Raw genomic sequence first — 21,454 nt, 5'->3', positions numbered from 1 at the left:
TTGTTTTTTTCACAGGTGGGAGCGTGGAAGTATTACCCAATCAACCGTGGCTTCAAGCCCGATTACATCACTGCCTATAAGTGTGAATGCATCGCACCAGACCAGGGTGAGTCTTCAGACCGCTCTAAGGAAACTGGAAAACAAAGTTGTGTTTCCCAAAATGCTGGACTGTTGTTTTAATGTCATGACATAACCTGTCCTTATATGACGCGTGTAAGGTGTTGAATGATTTGTATAATTATCACCTCCAGCATTTGTCCATTTATCATCATCAAGATAATTAGGAAATGATTTGACCCATGTGACGGATTAAAGGTGTTGATTAAGGAGATATTTCAGCGTGATTAGATGCAAATATTTCCTCTTTACTATGTGATGATTTGTGTATTCTGTCTGTTTCTGCCTCATTTTTGGATGCTTTCTGACAAAGTGAGTATTTACCTGTGGATGCTGGTGACGCATGTTTGTAAACAGCATTTACGTGACTTATTTAGAGGAAGACGACACCAAAATAGTGTTTTTATATCTGCTGCCTGTTGGCTTGAAAGGTGGCTCTGAAAAGTTTAACGGTCCTGAAAATTTGTTTTTATATCTCAAGTATTTCTTTGGCTAAACAAGGAACAGTTTGAATTTAAAGTGCAGCAAAAACATTCATAGTTGAATGTTAATTAAAGGAGAACTTCGGTCGATTTAAACATGCAGCTTCATTGCTCAAGCTACCCTTGACTTGCCAGTACCGAAGACGCGAACAAATTTGGTCCAGCCATTACAGAGCTCCGTGAACGGAGACGTAGCATTGAACGCTAACAGCATGGGGTCAGAACTTTACACTGTGTTTTAAGCGTCTTAACATGCTCCACATCTCACACCAAAAGTTATGCAACATCAGCAGACACCTTAGCACACAGCACTGTAGCGTGTATGACTCAAAATGAATAAAAAAGTAGTTAAAACAGTGTGTTTGTGCAAGCAGCTACTTACCTGTTTGTTGACATCCGTGTGTTCCGGTAGCTAGACCAAACTAGCATATCCATCGAGTGTGCACTTAACAGGCTTAACAGGCTATTGTAAGGCTCATGGCTCATGACAGGCTGTAACATGGACATGTACATTATGAACATAAACACGAAAATGCTGGATTACGTTTCCGTCTCCGCCAGTGAGGGAGTAAGTGCACGCTCGACGGATCAGCTAGTTTAGCCTAGCTACCGTAAGACGCCGATGTCAACAAACAGGTAAGTAGCTCCTTGCACAAACACACTGTTTTAACTACTTTTTTATTCAGTTTGAGTCATAAACGCTACAGTGCTGTGTGCTAAGGTGTCTGCTGATGTTGCATAACTTTTGGTGTGAGATGTGGAGTATGTTAAGACGCTTAAAACACAGTGTAAAGTTCTGACCCCATGCTGTTAGCGTTCAATGGTACATCTCCGTTCACGGAGCTCTGTAATGGCTGGACCAAATTTGTTCGCGTCTTCGGTACTGGCAAGTCAAGGGTAGCTTGAGCAATGAAGCTGCATGTTTAAATCGACCGAAGTTCTCCTTTAAGAGTCTAATTAAGGCCCCGTCCAGACGACAACGTTTTTTTTTGAAAACGCACACGTATTGCATCATTTTGGCCGACCGTCCATACGGATCCTGAAAACGCACTTTTTTGAAAACGGGTCTCAGGGTGGAGAAATCCGAAAACGCAGCCCTCCCGTTTTCATGTGGACGGCGAATCCGCATACTTTCCAAAACGATGACGCGATCGCCCCACCCCGCGACATCCCATAACAACAACAACAATGGCGGACTACATGCTCGTGTTCATGCCGCAGAAGATATTGAGCCTTTCTTGCAACTTACTCGCCTTGTATTTGAGTGTGAGTCGCAGCAGCAGTTCGACCTCATTAACGGTCGACTCGAACGATTCTGGTTTCCTTGCACTCGCCATTTTCATCTTCTTCTTGTTGTGTTCGGTTTCTCTGTCTACTGTCTGTTTACAGCGTGCAAGCTTAATGCGCATGCTCCGTGTCTTCTTCTCCGTTTTTGGTGAATGTCAAGCGCCACCTAGAGGCCTGGAATATGAACTACAGCGTTTTCGGTCGTTTTCAGTGGATCCATATGGACGCAAATATTCTTAAACGATGACGAGGAAGACGGATAAAATCTTTTTCGCCCGTGTGGACGGCCCCTAACATTCTTGACAGGAACAAAAGCAAACAACCCCAAAACTGTCATCAAATTATAATTTAGGTGTCGCTGAAAGAGTATTGTAGAGCCGTGGCGGACCCCACCACACACACTAAGAATCTGATCGAGAAAATGTGTTTTTAGCATCTTTGACAGAGCCACATTTCCATCCTTCAGCTCGTGAATTCTTCCTGCTTATCAAACACTTTTCTTCCTCTCATGTTTCCCATCATTGATGTAGTTTTCTCCGTCTCCCTGTTTGTGTTTGTTCTCCTCAGCATCTGCTCTGGGCTTGAATGTTTCAGCTCCGCTCGCAGATGATAACATGACTTTGCTGGTAAGTGACAAAAGACAGAAAACATGAAGCTTTTCTTTTCCTCTGTGTAAAGGTCACACTCAAGTTGCATCTACAGTTGTTTGAGGTTTGTACTATAGATATGTTGTAATTTCACCAAGTTTGACTCAGTGATCTGGGCCCGTATTTATCAAGTATCTCCAGACAGGAAATCATGTGTGAGGCACTTTTTGGTCCGACTTTTTTGGTTCAAATGAGGTTTTCCTCCACGTTGTTTTGGCAATTCTGTTGGTAATTTCAATACAATCATGTCTCTCTACCTGGTTATTACGAGTTCACACATACTGACAGATGGGTTCGTGAAAGATTGGGATATAAACAAAGTGTCTACAGTCAATTAAACCACCTTACAGGCCTCAAGTTACTTCCAAAAACCACTAAGATTGTCTGATGTGTTTTTTTTAATGACTCACAAAGTGACAGGAAATCGCAGTGACATCACGCTCTCTCCTCGGAAATAATCCTCTGCTGAAAGTCAGTGTAGAGATTCAAACATCAACTTTCACTGTGATTTCTACGACACTTGATAAATACGGGCCCAGAAGTTCTCCCAGTCTTTATTCTGATTGGAGACGGGACAGTTCCAGAGCGCCGTGGCTCCTGTCTCTACGTTCTGTATCGTCTTTTCTTCTGTTATCGCTTGTCTTTTCTCTCTTTCGTGTCGGCTTCTTCTCCACCTTCCCCCCTCCTCCACCCTTGCACTGTCTGTGTAGTTTAACTTGACAGACCTGGACTGGAGCCAGCTGAGTAAGAAAGAGTGTGTGAAGTATGGCGGCGCGCTGGTGGGGAACTCCTGTAAGTATGTTCCCGACCTGGCCCTCATGTCGTTCATCCTCTTCTTTGGCACCTACTCCATGACTGTTTCCCTCAAGAAGTTCAAGTTCAGCCGCTACTTCCCGACAAAGGTAAGACAGCGGAGAAGATCTAAAGACTTTTATTGTTTTCCTTTGATGGCTTCATGCTGTCACAGGTCCTCCTTCCCTTCCCTGCATGTTACATGCTAGATCCTTGTGGATGGAGGGTATTTATCAAAGCATGAAAGCAGTAAACTTGTGAGCCTGTGCATATAAGGATAAAGCTGATTCCTCATTTCCTTATTGTCACAAATCTGCATGAAATACCAGCAGATACTCCTCCCTTCCCCTTATCCAAACCTCCACCCTCAAAAGTTGTCCTCTCCCATGTTCTCCTCTCCTCTGCTCTCCCTGAATGTGCTCCAGCTCCGTGCCCTGATCAGTGATTTCTCCATCATCATTTCTATCCTGGTCTTCTGTGGACTGGACTGCCTGCTGGATTTGGACACCCCCAAACTGCACGTGCCCACTGAGATCAAGGTCTCCTCTCCCCTCAGCTCCACCTTCATCTCCACCCGACCTGTTTACGTCACTACATAGATGCATTTCTTCTCTAATCACTGATTTGATTTTGTTTGGATTCATCAATATAACGATTCTTTCTTCTTCTTCCTGTCTACATTTCCTCGTGTACGCTCCTTTTTTCTTTTACTTCCTCACTGTCACACCACTACACATCTTGATTTATCCTCCCCGTGTCTTGTGTTGGCGGACGTGTAGCTGAGGAAGCTAATCAGTGATTTTTCCATCTTCATGTCAATCATGAGCTTTGTGGGTCTGGATATGTTGATGGGGTTAGACACGCCCAAACTAATCGTTCCAACTGAGTTCAAGGTATTTGATTTCTTACTAAAAATATGTGTTTGAATGTAACACACGACTGTGATTCTGCTCGTTGTACGTATGAGTGCATGCTCTGAGAGTTCTTGTGTTTTATTTGAGTATTTCCATTTTTTTAATGCATCTACTTCACTTTCAGAGGGAAATACTGTACTTTGATTCTCTTAGATAGTTGTCTAAGGTCACCTTCTCATGTTTTCACCAGTAATATATTTTAAATGTTCACTTTTGTGTGTGTGATCAGCCCACACGCTCTGATCGGGGCTGGTTGGTGATGCCTTTTGGTAAGAACCCCTGGTGGTGGTATCTGGCCAGCTCTGTTCCCGCCCTCCTGGTCACCATCCTCATCTTCATGGACCAGCAGATCAGCGCCGTCATCGTCAACCGCAAGGAAAACAAACTTAAGGTCTGAAAACACAAAAAAAATACATGTGCACAAGCCTATTTACTTTGGCAGATACCAGAGTTTGATCAGACATTCTGGTGGACTAGCTGTTGTTGTTGTCGTGGTTAGATTTGAATGATTTGTCACTTCCTGTCGTTGTCCCCGTGTGCAGAAAGGTTGTGGCTACCACTTGGACCTGTTCTGGGTGGGTGTCCTGATGGCGGTGTGCTCCTTCATGGGTCTGCCGTGGTACGTAGCTGCTACCGTCATCTCCATCGCACACATCGACTCTCTGAAGATGGAGAGCGAGTCCAGCGCCCCTGGCGAACAGCCGCAGTTCCTCGGAGTGAGGTAAGAGCATCCTGCCTCTGTCTGTGTGAATCCTTTTACCACTGTAAGTTACATTTTAAATAATGTTCTATGATTCTTCATATGTAGGGAGCAGAGGTTGACGGGTATTCTGGTGTTTGTTCTGACGGGACTCTCAGTTTTCCTCGCTCCTGTTCTCCAGGTAAATCATGGACACATGCTTGTATTTCCTTTTTGATTCACTTCTCCTGTAATGTTGTATTTTAACTGCTGTTCTGTTTAATCCAGTTCATCCCCATGCCGGTGCTGTATGGAGTATTTCTCTACATGGGAGTGGCCTCGCTGAGCGGCATCCAGGTAGATCAAAGATGCTGTTCATACACCAATGTTTTACTTAACAGTGCACGGCAGGTTTAAGGCCACTTTAAGTCCACACTCATAAATTTTTGTCCACACTACTCTGGCTTTTAAGGAACCCTAAAACAGACTAGATTGTTATCAACTAATCAATGTATCTTCTAATTGTTTTACCTCTACATGATTGACATTTGTCGAGACTAAACTATTCTTCTGTTCCAGTTCTGGGAGCGGATCAAGTTGTATCTGATGCCGGCCAAACACCAGCCGGACTTCTCCTTCCTGCGTCACGTTCCTTTGAGACGCGTCCATCTTTTCACCCTCGTTCAGATCGTCTGTTTGGCTGTCCTCTGGATCCTGAAGTCCACCTTCCTCGCCATCATCTTCCCAGTAATGGTGAGTGTCTCTCTTACTGTTATCGAATCTTGATAGACGGCTATAAACAGATCGGTCCAGACACACGGCAAGTATTTTTTGAAAGTGCCTGCCCTTTTTCGTAGAGTTTGTAGTGGAGCTTTTCCAGTTGGTTCCATGTTTCGACCATCTGGTGAGTCAGGGGTGCATAAAACAAACTTAGCTGCTGAACTTCTGTATTTAGCTGATTGTTGACTTTGTATTTTTGGAGAGAAATAGACATTTTTCACTGCAGCCATGTTGAAATGTAGCTAGCAGGAAAGTCATGGGTGTTTAATAATAGAGCCTGTGCATGCTGGCTCACTGGCACGTGATTATAAAGTGATTTTGAGTCTTTTCTCTGCGCGTAGATTCTGGGTCTGCTGGTCGTGCGGAAGTTGCTGGATCTGATCTTCTCACAACACGACTTGGCCTGGCTGGACGACATCCTGCCAGACAAAGACAAGAAGAAGAAGGAGGATGACAAGACGAAGAAGAAGGAGAGGAAGGCGGTGGAGCCAGAGAGCGACGAGGAGGTGAGAGAAATCTGGACAAACATGAAACTAAACTCCAGCTTACCCAGCACACACACACAGACACGGATACTGTTTTCTCCAAAGTTTGCGAATCTCATTTCATGGTATTAACTGTGTATTAAAATGTGTGTCACTCCATCTGTTGTGGGTGTGTCGCTCCTGGGTTTGTTTGCTCTGACTAATACTGTATGTTTCTCCTCTTTGTCCCACAGTGTTGCTGAAAAGGCACTGTACCATACTTACTACAGTCTTTTTGTCTGTCCTCCTTCCTTTTAGTGCATCTGTCCACCTTTCCCACCGTGTTGTCACGCTTTAGAGACAGTTGTTCACTTTGTTACCATCTTTGCTTCAGTCATTTGAAGTGAAAAATATCCATTGAAGGATAAATCTTGTGCTACTCTATATTTTTGTCAACGAATCCCATTAAAAAGAAAACAAAATCGACAATGTCCTTACAGATTAATGATAAATGTATTTATGTTGCACCTTTCAAAGCTGAATTACAAAGTTGCAAACAAAATAATAATGAAAGTAAATACAACCTGAAAAATAATATATTACAAGAATATAATAAAAACTAGAATAATTTAAACAAATAACATTTTATTAGCTTCCTATCAGCAACTTCAAGACTAGACTACTAGTTGGTGAACTTCTGTAGGTGGCGAGCTAAGTGCTAATTAGCTAGCCAGCCTGGAACATGCTAGATAGCTGAAGTGACCCTGAACATAACTAAACAACAGCATCGTCATCTCAACAGCATGCCATGTGTGTCAGATATAATTTTAGTACACAATACTGTAATACTGCAGCCTTTAATGAACAACATTTCCCATAATTCCACAGGCAATCACTTGTTAAATGTCCGTAATGTGAGAGGACAGTTTGAAAAATTAATTCCGAAGGGAGCATCTGAGATTTTTGGATTTGGATTTATTTTTATTGGGAACTGTATTTTTCTATTGTTTGATTTAAAATGATACGTTTCTGACTTTTTGTTTGTGGCTCTGAAGCTTTTTGGTTCCTGCTAAAGATTTCATCTGTAAAAATGTTTGTTTTTCATTAAAAAAGACAAAATAGTGAGTTATTGGGGATTATTTTCAGCGGTTGATTAATCCACACTGAGTCCTCCACTGAGCATTTGTATCAGTGGACCTCAAAAAAGTGACAAAAATATAGAATACATAATTTTCTCACCCTGTAAGATTCCAGTTTGTCCTGCATGCCGACGTCGTCCTGTTTCTGTCACTCAGCCCTTCAGCCCCGCCCCCCCTCCTGTGAAGATTCCCATGGAGGCCATTGAGCCCCACACAGAGCCCGTCCCCACCCACGTTAACTCCCCCACCCTAAACCAAACCTCTGAGTGTGAGTACACCGACCAACCCTCCACCTCTGTTGTTCAAATCTTTGATGCTAAATGTGACAGATGGAGTGCTAAAGAGCTTTTACATGATGTTTCTCCTGACCAAAGATTTCAGACTGTCAGTGATTCGATACTTCAATCAGATTTACATGAATTAATTACGTTAGCAGCCTCTAAACATGCTACATGAAGCAACAGATTCTCTTAGTTTGGAAGGTTTTGTTCATCTTTATTATCTTTGTGTCTGTGTTTGTATCCGTGTTGAACTGTACATGTGCTTACATGCTCGTGTATGCTTGTTTTGTTGTGTTTTGTGCATGTGTTCTCTTTGTGTGTCCGGGTATGTGTGTGTGTGTGTGTTTTCCTTACAGGAGATGAACCCGTACTCGACCGTCACGTCCGATCAAACTGAGTTAGACCGCAGGTACTGTGTGCTGAAACTGCACGTGCCCTACAGAGATCTGCTTCACTCACCTGACACAAACACTGGCTGGGACAACAACACTGTCACCTTCAGACAACCATACACAACATAAAGAAACACACACTCGGCTCCGCATCACTTGTATTATATGTATGTTGGATGATGATTGTAGACATTTTAATCTGGATTGTTTTTACATTGCAGACGTGTACAGTAGAGATGATAATATAAGAGATAATTCAGTGCACTTGCAGAGAGAGTACTGTGTACAGTGCAGTGCAAACCCTCTTTATGAATATGCAGTAAGTTGTACATACTCGAGGTCAGGGGTTTTCAAAGTTGACACTGTGGGGTGTCTTTCCTCTTCATTCCCTGCTCTTCTCTTTCCCATGATGCTTTGGGACACACACAGGAAGTATAACCTGGCCATGGATTCAGTAAGCTACAACCTGGGCCCTGATTTTTAAGGCTAAATTTAAATTTTAAACAATTAAAAGTATGCCGAATTAGCTGTTAGCACTTCCTGTTTGCAGTGTACTTATAGATCTACAGACAACTATCAGTGGATTACTTTGATAATGAACAAAACTTAAAAACATGAAGATTATCAGGCAAGTTCTTTACTTACGAGCAGTGTCTTCTACCACTTCTGAGCTGATTTGTGGGCGTTTATTAACACAGGAGACACAGACATTGTTGACAGATTGTTGAATCTAAAAATATGTGTATCATGTCTAATTTGTTGAATTTATCTTACTAATTGGGCACTTAGTGTTCTGAAGTACCTCAAGATATAAACAGGATGTTTAGTGTTGGCATGGATTCAGTGAGATGAAGTTTCTTTAGCTTATTTTTTATGTTTTGGAAATTAGCACCTTTAAAAGTATGCCGAATTAGCTGTCAGCACTTCCTGTTCACAGTGTGTCCATGGATGTGCAGACAGCTATCACTGGAGTAGGTTAATAGTGAAGAAAGACTAAGAAACAAGATGATTCTAAGGCAAGTTCTGCAGTTTACCCATAATTAGTCAGACTCTAGGGTTGTAAAATACCATATTCACCTTGTTTTTAGGACACCTGCATGCACCTTTGCCTTTTCACCTCATGCAGTGATTTGCTTCGTCTGCACACCTTGACTCCGCTCTGAGGAGGCGCCTCACAGGTTGAAAACCTCTGCTCTAGGTCTGTCCTCCAGTCTAAAGCCACTTCCTGTAGTCTCCTACTGTTTTATGTATTTAAATCATTGTAGTTCCTGGCATATCTAGACAGATTATTATAATCACTTTTGACTGCTGCAAAATGTTTCATGTTCTGCGTTTGCATCTCTGTCTGGATGGTCACATTGACCTGTGACTGGATCAGAAGTTAGTTTCGGTGTTATGATCCCATTCTGAATGTGAGCCTGGATACAAATGTCAGGTTTGAACTATCTGTCAGTTATCTGTGCTTTTTATTAATTCACATTATAGTCAAGTGATTGTGTTAGCTGTGAGAGAAAAGTGAGATCTTTGGATATTTTATAGCTTCATTCTGATGCCTGTTGTAAATATTTTGTGAGATTTTGTCTTTGAAGGCCTTGTTATAATAAAGGTGGCACGAAGGTCTTTAAGGATAGCAGTAGTATTATTTTATATTTTTTATTTTAATCCCAATTAATGACCCCAAAATGACCCGGTTACACACTGATCTGACATTTCTACTTCTAGTTTTACTGCGTGATACTTCAGTGGAAATCACAGGCTTGTGTGCCCAAAAAAAACATTTAAATTTAATGCGTGCTAGTTCTTGTTATTGTCGGTACTGCACACTCTGTCCTTCTGGTGGTTGTGAGACAACAAACTCAGTACGAGACAGAATTAAAGAGTCACAGTAATGTCTTCACGGCCGTCTGACGGTTGATTGTTCGACTGTGTTTGATTGCCAGTTAATATCAGAGAAGAAGACACATCACAGAGCTGAAGGGGACATATTGAAATTTCTTCTAATTTCAGGAGAGAGAAAAAAAAAAAGGAAGGAAAGGGTTTTTGTCAGTTATTTCTTTCCCAAAACAGGGAAAAAATGTCAGGAAAAATTGTTCTTCCCGATTTATGAATTCAGGTAGAAAACCAAAGGTTGTTCAAGAGAAGACAAATTTTAACGTGTGAAGGAAAGTGAAAAACTAAGTTTATCAATAGGGAAAAACATTTTTAACTTAGTGAAACAAAAAATTAATTTCAGGAGAAAACTATTATTTTGTACAATGTGTCAAACTAAGTGAAATTTCCCAAAATAATCTCTAAAGATTCAGAAAAAATTGAGGAGGATATTCTCAAACTACTAGAATGTTGTTGTTCTCTCAAATTCCTATTTTTGTTTGACTTTGTTTGTTTGTCATTTAAGAAGTTTTGTTTGTTTCTTTAAGCACAAATTATTATTATTCCATATTTTTCACAGATTGAAAAAAAAATCCTGAAAAATGTTCCTTCAATTTCATGCTTGAAAGAAAATTTCATAAGAAACTCAGAATTTCAAGAGAAAATTTCTTTTGAAAAAAAAGAAACCGAAAAAAAAAAACTACACAACACAAAATTTCACAGCGGAAAAGAGTTTCATGATACCTTTTTTGAGAGTTTTTGAAACCAAGTTAAACATAAAACGTTTTTCCCAATTCTTTTTTTTTTTTTTTTTTTCTGGGGGAAAAAATGTTAATTTGATTTTTTTTTCATGTGTGAAGCCAAAAAGAAAACATTTAAGGAGGAAAAAATAATAATTTTGTGAAACTAAGAAAAAAATCATCATTTCACAGATGATACAAAAAAAGATTAAGGAGCTAAGAAAAAAAAATTCCACCAGTTTTCAAGTCATGAACACAGATTCCTCAAAAAAAGAAATGTTAGGAATGTCAATTTTCAAAATTCCAATGCATGAAACCTAAAAAAAAACTTTAAGGAGTAAAAACAAAAAAAAATCCTTGTGTGAAACAAAGAGAAAAACATGAAAAGAATGTTTTCCCTAAATTTCTGGGTTAAAAAAAAAATCATGTGTATTCAGAACATTTTGGATTTTTTCAGGAAAATTCCAGTTTGTTATTTGTTTTTGTTTTTTCAGAAAAAAAAACCCTGCATTTTTTTTTTTTTTCATGCAGGAAACTGAACAGATTTTCAGGAGAAATTTTTGGGAGAGTTTTTGAAACTAAGTTAAAAACAGTTTTCAGAGGATTATCACATTATCACAGATGAGGCAGAAAAAATTAAGGTACTAAGAAAGATTTGTTCCATCAGTTTTCAAGTCATGAACACAGGAAACAATCTAGATCAGACTTAGAAAACGTGTCACAAGATAAGTCACATTTTAGCATCAGGAGACAGTGAAGGACATAAACACAATCACCTTTTTCCTTTTTGCAACCTGCGACTTCTCCCTCTCTCTTCACCTCCTGCTCTCCCTCCTCCTCCTGCCTGTATGAGAAACTCTGGAAGCTTTCCGTGTAGCTGTGCTTGAAGAACAGCGCCACCTACAGTAATGTATCGGTCCAACAGAACCGTCCCTCATGGATACAGAACCTGCACATTCAGGCTGTAAGAAGATCAGATACTTCTCATTTTATCAGCAGGAATTATATATTGAGTATTCATGCAACACGCTGCACCTTCACTGATACAAGAACAATTTCTATTTTTAAATCAACTCAACTCATTTTATTGTATTGTTGAGCTTGTGTATGTGTACACTACACTCAGTTTCCTGTTTATTATTTATTTATTTATTTACACACACAGTGTAAAGTTAAGAGTTCTCCACAAGACCTGTGAACACACCTGAATGTGGAAAACTGGTGGAAGGTCCCTTTAATAAACTGTGAACTGAGTGTATGTGTGAGCCGTGTGAGAGTCAAAGTGTAACCTGGCCGGTTCCCCTCACTGTTCCTCAGCATCACTCTGCACCTGAAGATCTCCTGCCCCCCCTCACCTGCCCACTCCCAGGCGAGCCTTGTCCCCGAGGACCCTCCGTCGCACCTGCCTCCACGCCAGCCCGTGGTCAGCATCCAGGTGGAGTCAGACTACGAGGAGTCTGACTTCTACTCCAACCACCAGCACCGACACCACCACCTCCGACACCCTCACCCCCCGCATGACCTGCCTCCACCTGGAGTACACAGAGACTTTGACCGAAAGCTGCATGCTCACTTTGGCGACTCGTGTGCTGAGACGATTCTGTAGGTGGAGGAGGCTGAATCTTATAACACACACACACACACACACACACACACACACACACACACTCTCAGAGAGGAAGGTGCAAAGTGCTGCATACTGATAATAACTCATAACCTGCCTGATATCTCATGTGTGGGTTTAAATTCAGTTTTTTTTAGAGGCTGATCTTAATCAGCACACAGAAAAGTGCTCTTTTTTTAAATTGGATTTTTATCAGATATAATTTTAAATGTGTTCAACAGCTCCCACAGCTAAAAGAAAACATCTGAGCTCTCAGGTCACGTCTCTGTGGACATGAACTTCTGACAGCTTCCTGTAGTGACGACAAATAGCAAACAAGCAAAATACACTCAGTGATGATAAATGTATGAACCCTCTGAACTTGTAAGACATGAGTTATTTATCATGATTTCATCTTTGTTTTGTTCTTGTGCATTAAAGGAACGGTAGAGAAGAGGCTGAATTACATCGTTTATGTGCATTGAGGATGTAAAGCCCTGAAACTATAATAAAACATTTTAAATGTTTCACTTTCATGTTTTTTGTCCAGATTTCTTTAAAATTCAGAAAAACATTTTGTTGATTGAACCAAGCTCTTGCTTCAGCTTCAAAAAAATAAAGTCAGTTTCAATTTCCTGATGCAAATACTGTATTTTCTTATTACACTGTTGTTCCAGATTAATCAAATTGATGTTTGTCCTGGAGTATTAATACTTTTCCCCTTGTATAAAAAAAAAGTACCCAAGTACTTCTGGTAGACATCACACTTCCCAAACCACATCACATTAAAATGTCTGACTGGTCTCTGGTGACAACTAGTGGACAGAAATGTAGCACCCAATTTTAAAGTCAACTCTAAAACAAGCTCAACATGACAACACTTGACAGTGAGAAGCCATTTTATTAGTTTGGAGCATTTGCAACAGGCGAGTTATTTGACTCAATGAACAACTTCAACCACAACATGTCCAATTGTTTCATCTTAACATCTTTTTTGTTAACAAGCAGATGAAAAAATTACCTCAAATTAAAAAGTTCCAGAGGCAAAAAACAGTAAAAGTTACTGTCAGCTAAAGCAGTCAGAATGCAAAGTCAGATTATTAAAAATCAAAAAATTCAGGAATGCACAGCCTTTATTTAAACTTAAAAATGCAAAAAGGGAATGACTGACAGCTGATTAGAAGGAGCAATTGTAACACTGGAATAATGGTGGGCATGCTGAGGCGTCTCTGCAGAGGCAGATTAGTTTCCTCCCCTCAGACGGAGCACAAGATGGAGGGTGGACTCCTTCTGGATGTTGTAGTCGGAGAGAGTGCGACCATCTTCAAGCTGCTTGCCAGCGAAGATCAGACGCTGCTGGTCTGGGGGGATGCCCTCCTTATCCTGGATCTTAGCCTTCACGTTCTCGATGGTGTCACTTGGCTCCACCTCCAGGGTGATGGTCTTCCCAGTCAGGGTCTTCACGAAGATCTGCATTCCTCCCCTCAGACGCAAGACCAGGTGAAGAGTGGATTCCTTCTGGATGTTGTAGTCGGACAGGGTGCGGCCATCTTCAAGCTGCTTTCCAGCGAAGATCAGACGCTGCTGGTCTGGGGGGATGCCCTCCTTATCCTGGATTTTGGCCTTCACGTTCTCGATGGTGTCACTTGGCTCCACCTCCAAGGTAATGGTCTTGCCAGTCAAGGTCTTCACGAAGATCTGCATTCCTCCCCTGAGGCGCAGCACAAGATGGAGGGTGGACTCCTTCTGGATGTTGTAGTCGGAGAGAGTGCGACCATCTTCAAGCTGCTTTCCAGCGAAGATCAGACGCTGCTGGTCTGGGGGGATGCCCTCCTTATCCTGGATTTTGGCCTTCACGTTCTCGATGGTGTCACTTGGCTCCACCTCCAGAGTGATGGTCTTGCCAGTCAGGGTTTTCACGAAGATCTGCATTCCTCCCCTCAGACGCAAGACCAGGTGAAGAGTGGATTCCTTCTGGATGTTGTAGTCGGAAAGGGTGCGACCATCTTCAAGCTGCTTGCCAGCGAAGATCAGACGCTGCTGGTCTGGGGGGATGCCCTCCTTATCCTGGATCTTAGCCTTAACATTCTCGATGGTGTCACTTGGCTCCACCTCCAAGGTAATGGTCTTGCCAGTCAGGGTCTTCACGAAGATCTGCATTCCTCCCCTCAGACGCAGCACAAGATGGAGGGTGGACTCCTTCTGGATGTTGTAGTCGGAGAGGGTGCGACCATCTTCAAGCTGCTTGCCAGCGAAGATCAGACGCTGCTGGTCTGGGGGGATGCCCTCCTTATCCTGGATCTTAGCCTTCACATTTTCAATGGTGTCACTTGGCTCCACCTCCAAAGTGATGGTCTTCCCAGTCAGGGTCTTTACAAAGATCTGCATCTTGACACTGTTGGGAGGAAAAGGGTTTAATGGTAGAAAAGTCAATAGTCAAGACTAACAGATTTGTTAATGCTTCACCTGAACACACTATTTTAGAAAAGCAAAGCTCCACAGTTATAGTGTCAGCGAAGGCCTCATTTGTACAGGGAAGTGGCTAGCTGACATAAATTTAAGGCCTAAAACAAACCTAGCAATTATCATACTTACACACTTAAAACAATTAAATTTATAGAAATGCCAACCGTTTGATCTAGAAAAGATGCCATCTTTAAAATGAATGCGAGCCAAAAAGTATCATTTAAATGTTGTTAGACATTTGATGGGGGGGGAAACAGTTAATCGGTTTGATGAATTACACACCAATCATCGGTTACTCGTTTTTTTAAATGACTCATTGTAAGAACCGAATGACGTATTCCTACGTACAGATGCCGTTGCTCGTCATCTGATTAGCTAGCCAAGTGGTGCCGCTAGCAGTTAGCCGGCCGTTCGGTTTTATTCGGTGACATCCGCCACTTTCACCGCGTAGCTTTGTAAAAATACAATGACCCACTTTTAAAAAGGTTACTAGAAGAACCAGGTCTGTGTCGAAGCAAAGGGTGTTCACTAAATCAGCAATCTAGACGTTTCCAAAATCAGAGGCGGCTAGCCAACATGGCTAACAGCTAACGTAGCTAAAGTAACCGGATGTCGCAATTTATTGTTGCGTCGGTCGTCTTTTAAGCTAAACGAATTATCCACAACCAACTGTACCTCTTTTATAGTTAACGTTTAATTCGTAAAAGTTTCAATTTTATTCAAGCGGAGACATGACGACGTTTTTTCAGTCTAGGCCGCGGCTAGCCCTGTTAGCTTCCAAAAACAGCTGACGTAATTACTGATTCGCTCGTTACCAATAGCTAATTTATGGTCGACTCGACACAAAACATCGAAACACGATACATATGAAAACATTAAAATGGTCTTAGCGCGTTGACGTTTGTTTAAAAAGCTCAAACTGACGATACTTACAAGCAAATTGTTCCTACGGGTGTTGGTTCCTCTTACTTCCGGATCGCGTCAGCTTCTAACAAACAAAGGGCAGCGGAGCGGGTTTTATAGACAACAACCCCCGTATCCTTCCGCTGTCCCACCCAGTGGAACTACAAAAAATGTCTATCCATAAAAACACAAAAAATATGTTTGAATTATTAAAAAAACAGGCAAATTGTTAACACTAACATTATAGTAGTTTGTTATAGCCAAGACGAGAAGCGTTTTGAGACCAGAGTGAGAGTGAAAAATGATCGTTCGTTCAGTCTGCGCGGATGTAGACATGACATATATATGTGGAGCCTCGGTCAAACCGGAAACAGTCGATATGAATAAAAACAAACATCTTAAAACTATTTATACCAGAAGATACCAGAACTTATTATGATTATTATGATTATGATTATGATTATGATTATGAATAGTAGTAGTAACAGTAGTAGTGGTGGTAGTATGACGTTTATGTATTCATGACTTGCACTTTTTACTTTGAAATACCACATATAAGTGTAAATCAGAAAATATTTTTATTTTATAATATAGAATAATATAAATACATTTCTGTTCTGTTATGTGTATAACATATGAAACACCTATTCCCACCTCATCACAGAGCCCTGAAAAATAGACTCTCAATTTCTAGTTTTCAATGATTGCAGAATAACAGATAATACCAACAATAAGTCTTTAACATTTAAAAATAAATACATGGTTGAAGCCTTCCTGGTCTTCTTTGGCTTTCAAGTGTCAGGTTTTATAGCCACTGCTAAAACTATGATATATAATTATAGATTAATCGAGTGAAGTTAGAGTTACTTATATACAGTAGCACACAAAATCACACATTTCATGCAACCTTATAAATGAGAACAGGGAAAATGACAAGGATGTGTCTGGTGTTCACTACCAAGATTAATTCCGAACAAGGAAGAAATTTCCTTTTGTCCAAACAGCTGTTTGATAGATTGGCATGGAATTTGGTTCAGATATTCAGGATGACTTAAAACAACATTGTTGATCTCCTGACGTGTTCATCTGTCACCATCATCCGGTCAGCATTTTAATTCATAACTACACAAAAAAATAATTTAAAGTTCTGCAGAGGACTTAACTTAACTGTCGCCCCGCTTAAATCCTGAAACCAGCCTCATCATTATTCCAGCAAATGTGTTAATCAGTGTTTCTTGGGTTTCTTTGAAAATAAATCACAGAGTTAATGAGAATTTCAGTTCACATTTTCATAACCATGCGAGGAAAGAATATTTTGATTTTGACCTTTTGCACCCGGCATCATCATCATCTCGCCTTTACACCCTCAAACAAGCACGATCTTCTCAGTCATTATTCATAAATTGACATAATCTCTGATACCTTCTCCCAACAGGACAGAACTCATTGATTCTGGTTCCCCCCCGACCTTTCACCTGGTTACACCCCTCATTACTATTCTGTCGTTATCCAAAAAAAAAAAGAACCCTGTCTGAAAAATTAATGACTAACTGGGGAGGTTGCTCGGCTGACTCACTCTATCGAGCGCTTCCTCTCTATAATTGTCTTTTGATTTCAGATAGTCATTAACACAACATTTTGTCAGAAGTGCACATTCTCTTGCCTGCAGTCCAACGTTTCTTAAATGAGCTGCTTGACATTTTAATATTCATACCCTGAGAAAAAAAAAAGCACATTTCCTAAATGCCAGCTTCATTTTAGGAACCACATTAAAACACTCACGTTATAAAAAAACATAATGACAAATGCACAGAGAGAAGTTTTGTTTGATTTAGTTGCAAAGCGTCATTGCACCTGCAGAAGCACCTTTTTTAGTTTTCTGGTTTTTTTTTTAGTTTAGCATCCTGATTTTTACGCCTGTGTGTGTGTGTTTGTGTGACTCACTTCAACATGGATGACTCCATCTCCTGAGGCTCGATTCAGCCAGTTCTGTTTATCAAACTTGGCGCCTGTGGAGCTCGCAGTCGGCAGCTCTCCATCACAGACACTCTCCAGAGACCGTTAGCCATCAGGCCTGTTTTTAATAATGAGTCCTCGCTTGCTATTTCACCTTTAACCGCCGCACCAAACTTCCTGCATACAAATATTCCAGCTTACAGGCTCAGAGACACTCTAAACCAGAACAGACTGCTGTTGGTGGAAGAACCTCTCCGATGTGACACGAACAGCTCTGTAGAAATACGCCAGCACAAGTAAAAGTCCTGAATTCAAAATATTATATTTAGCATTATCAGCCTGATATAGCAAAAGTACTGGTTCTGCTTTAAAATGTCCACTGTGACACACGATTTAGGTTGAAGTACTTTATATACAGTTAACTAGTTCCTAACCTGAGGGGAACTTCCAAAGACTCCCTGGAAGAACACAAGAAATCAGATTTCAGTTTTCAGTCTTCATTTTTTATTTTGATAGTTTCCAAGTCATGTACATGTGAATTTGTCATTTTAAAAATTAAATATCACCACTAGTTTACACTTCTGTGTACTAATAATGTAGTTTTGAGGTTATTTTGACTGTGAACTTTCCAAAGAAGGATTATTTTGATTTCACTGAAACTTCAATATGTAAAGCTGTTGATATTCATCGTGCATTACTATATAAAACAATTCAATTCATTGTTTATCGTTTATTATCAGGCATTAACCAATTTTCCCCACGTTTTACTGGGTGTAATGTTGAAGCATTATGTTGTCATCGTGTAGCATAAACTACAGGGAAGTAACTTCTTTTTAAAATATACAAATCCTAAATTTAATATAATCTATCTTGTCCTAATCGGCCATGAGAAGCAGGTAAATATCGGTTATCGGGATCAGCTGAAATAAATGTACATGCGTAATAAAAGTCTAATTTTAAGGTAACCAAACACAATGACTCTCAGTTCCAGGTGAATAAAAACACTTCCTTTCCAGCAGATCCTCCCAAACCTCCTCTTAACCTTTAATGATATCCTGACTCACAGAATCTAAAACTACTATGACGTCTGTGTTCTTGACTCTGAAGAGGAGCGCTATAGATTAACTAACCTCTGAGCTACAGCGATGATTACACACAAACACACTGTGGAAAATGTGCCAAACAAAATAATTGAATTCTGTGTTTTTCCAGCTTCGTCCTGACTCGTGGATGTGCAGCATCTTTCGCCTCGGCGCTGTGGGTCTGACTCACGCTGTTAGCTGCTTGTGATATTAATGATCTCATCGTGTTGCTGCACTCATTATGACTCTCTCTGGCTAATAGTATCAACTAAATGCCTAAAACGCAGACATAAACCTAATGTATTTCTGGCTCTGTGAATGCCTTTTGCTTCATTAAACTTGTGTGGGTAGCACTCAGTTTCCTCCGAGTGTCTAATATCATCAAGCATCTGGTTAAAAGCTTCTCAACAGTTGAATTAACCGCAGCAGGAAAGCCTCTGGAAATCGCTATCGTGGCAGGAAGCATTATCTTCTTATTAGCATTCAGGATGGCAACAGAAGGAATCATTAGGACATTGAAATGGGAAATGCTGCGGGGCAGGATTTGCCTCCCACCCATCAGGGTATATTTTGCGAGACAACAGCACTCAGTCCAGAAATAAAGCTGCTTTTCAGAACTGAACGGGAGCCAAGAGCTGCAGGATGTGGCGGAGTAAGGACTTCAAACTTCAAAGAAACTTTTCACGACTATCAAATAAATTCAAGCCCGCGATGCTGAGCTATAGAAATCTATAGATCCCAAACTGGAGGTCACAAGAGGTCACGAGAAAAAATCGTACGAGCTGTGAGACGATTGAAGGATTATATTTGATGCATTTTTGTGTTGAAACATATTTTTGTATTTCATATGAGCCGCTGTATTCTTTTATCTCTGAGATAAGAGAAGGTGAGATAATCCTTTATGAATCCTCGGAGGGGAAAGTCAGGTGTCGCAGAGGCACAACGACAGAAATAATAATAACTGGAAGAATATGAAATAAAAAACAAAACGTAAATAAAAACAGAAGCAACTGAAGGGTAAGGGACTATTACTATATTACTTTAGTTATCAACAGAAAATCAACATGTAATCATAACTGTTTTACAATCAATTTAAACAAATAATGCTACAAATTCACTGGTGCCAGCAGCTCACATGTGAAAATATGCAGGTATCTTTTGGTTTTAGATGTTTATTCAACACATTCTCACATTTTATAGAACAAAATAAAAATAATAATAAGATTAATTGGCGATATAAAGTAATCAGCAGAGTCTCATCTCCTGCCAGTGCTGTAAAGTGATCCAAGTACAAATTACTGTAACCATGATGTCTGTCTGTTAAAACGTCTTAATCAATTATACAATAATAGCACCATGTTTCGAGGCCAGACTGGCTTTTCTTCAGATGCGGAGGAATCAAAAAAAAACATTGGCCTGTGATTCCTGAAAGCATTTTCATTATAAAGGATGAGGCCGGCAGACTCACGATGTGAACCTGGTGTCAAAGTCATTTCAACACCCACCTTCCAGCCTCAGCACCTCCCTGCCACTCTGCTGCAGAACATAAATCTTTCATTCGCTTCCAAAAAAATGAAACAACATATTTATTCCTTCTCCTGAACATTAGTACATCGGTTAGAAAAAGACACAACTCCCTCTTCTGTTTACTGGAGTGATGCCGAAGGAATTGAGACAAACATAAATCAATAAGAGGCTGCATACATAATCAGTTACCAGCAGACAGAAGGAGCAGCATCATGTAATCATCCACCCACTCAGTCGACCTCACCTGCAGCTGACCTGAAGTAATGAATGTGACGAGACTGTCAGTGGATTCTATCTGGCTGGTTGTTATAAAACTTCAGATTTCAACAGATTAGTTGGATTCAAAGACTGAAGCCAATGCAGAAGAGACTTAAACCTGCATTCTTTCTAATAGCCAGCAGGGTGCGACTCCACTGGTTTCAACAAGATATCTGGTAGCATGTAAGCTTATGAGAAAATGAGCCTACTTCTCATTTGTTCTATTACCTCAGTAAACAGTTTCCTGATAATTTTTTATTCTCAATCTTTAGCTTCAAGTCTTCTTCAACACAGCGTGATGTTCATTTTGTTAATTAAGTTCCCCTTTTGAGTAAAATAGACGATAAAGAAAGACTGAAATCGTTACTTATATCTCCATAAAACCAAGATGGCGGCAGCTGCAATACCAAACTCAAGGCTTCTTCTTCTTCTGTTGTCACTCTGTATTTAACAACTTCTGAATTCTAGTGAGAAACTAAAATGGCACTCAGTAGAGTGTATACCTCAGCCAAGTCCAGTCTTTCATCAAGATCCATGTGTATTTTCAAAACCGCCCTGTCTCACAGTGTTAAAGAAAAGGAGAAGGGATCCGTCCCTTTTTCTGCACCAACACCAAAAGTCTACAGGCTCTATTCTGGGTCGAGAACCAGCCTCCATCCAACTTTCATGAGAATCTGATCAGTAGTTTTTCTGTAATCCTGCCCACAAACCAACAAACTAAACCTCGTCGACGGAGGTAAAACATCTTTAAAGTCGAACCTTCATGCTTCCTTTGTATCAGCCAACTTAAATCTTAGATGCAAATGGAAACAAATATGAATTATGCTTTATGTTAATATTTTAAGCTGATATGAGACTTGATGTGGGACAAAAACACAGCATTGGTCTCGGACTGAAAGGATTAACAGCACACACACTTTCTACTGTCAACATCTTCTGCACAGAACTTGAAAAGAGCTGTGACAGATTTGAAAATAGGACGGATAATTGTTGACAGATGTGAGATAAAGTACTGGCGAGTTCCTCACGCCGAAAAAAGAAACGCCAGAATGAAAGAAGTCACCAGAACGCCTCGG

At 40.5% G+C, this 21,454-nt stretch overlaps 2 protein-coding genes across 6 annotated transcripts in view; one reads left to right on the top strand and one right to left on the bottom strand.

The window, feature by feature from the left end:
• Positions 1-12,716, top strand: part of slc4a5b (solute carrier family 4 member 5b) — a 35,185-nt gene extending 22,469 nt beyond the window's left edge. For 2 of the 4 annotated variants that reach the window (XM_030435390.1, XM_030435392.1), the window contains 12 exons: positions 16-106; positions 2,454-2,512; positions 3,244-3,435; positions 4,105-4,218; positions 4,469-4,630; positions 4,782-4,960; positions 5,048-5,120; positions 5,207-5,275; positions 5,498-5,671; positions 6,040-6,204; positions 7,939-7,991; positions 11,901-12,716. In XM_030435390.1, coding sequence (XP_030291250.1) covers positions 16-106; positions 2,454-2,512; positions 3,244-3,435; positions 4,105-4,218; positions 4,469-4,630; positions 4,782-4,960; positions 5,048-5,120; positions 5,207-5,275; positions 5,498-5,671; positions 6,040-6,204; positions 7,939-7,991; positions 11,901-12,189 — 1,620 coding nt within the window. In that variant the 3' untranslated portion in view covers positions 12,190-12,716. Of the gene's footprint in view, positions 1-15; positions 107-2,453; positions 2,513-3,243; positions 3,436-3,750; positions 3,865-4,104; positions 4,219-4,468; positions 4,631-4,781; positions 4,961-5,047; positions 5,121-5,206; positions 5,276-5,497; positions 5,672-6,039; positions 6,205-7,457; positions 7,570-7,938; positions 8,082-11,900 lie in introns of those variants that run through there. The other 2 variants (XM_030435391.1, XM_030435393.1) reach the window with 2 other exon arrangements.
• A 351-nt stretch (positions 12,717-13,067) lies between these two features.
• Positions 13,068-15,723, bottom strand: ubc (ubiquitin C). 2 transcript variants are annotated; one of them, XM_030435395.1, is made up of 3 exons: positions 15,586-15,723; positions 14,349-14,581; positions 13,068-13,436 (listed from the first exon to the last, which is right to left on the bottom strand). In XM_030435395.1, exons 2-3 carry the CDS (start codon positions 14,572-14,574, stop codon positions 13,429-13,431), a joined length of 234 nt encoding a protein of 77 aa, XP_030291255.1. In that variant the 5' UTR covers positions 14,575-14,581; positions 15,586-15,723; the 3' UTR covers positions 13,068-13,428. The 2 variants fall into 2 exon arrangements, with proteins under 2 accessions (XP_030291255.1, XP_030291254.1); XM_030435394.1 differs by having other exon boundaries at positions 13,068-14,581.
• Between the last annotated feature and the right edge of the window lie 5,731 nt (positions 15,724-21,454).

Source organism: Sparus aurata, chromosome 12, assembly GCF_900880675.1.
Source record: "Sparus aurata chromosome 12, fSpaAur1.1, whole genome shotgun sequence".
Classification (NCBI taxonomy): Eukaryota; Metazoa; Chordata; class Actinopteri; order Spariformes; family Sparidae; genus Sparus; species Sparus aurata.
This window is presented reverse-complemented; position numbering and strand designations above follow the sequence as displayed.

Coding starts and splice junctions, on each gene's coding strand:
- ubc (XM_030435394.1), bottom strand. CDS start 14,574: ATGCAGATCTTTGTAAAGACCCTGACTGGGAAGACCATCACTTTGGAG.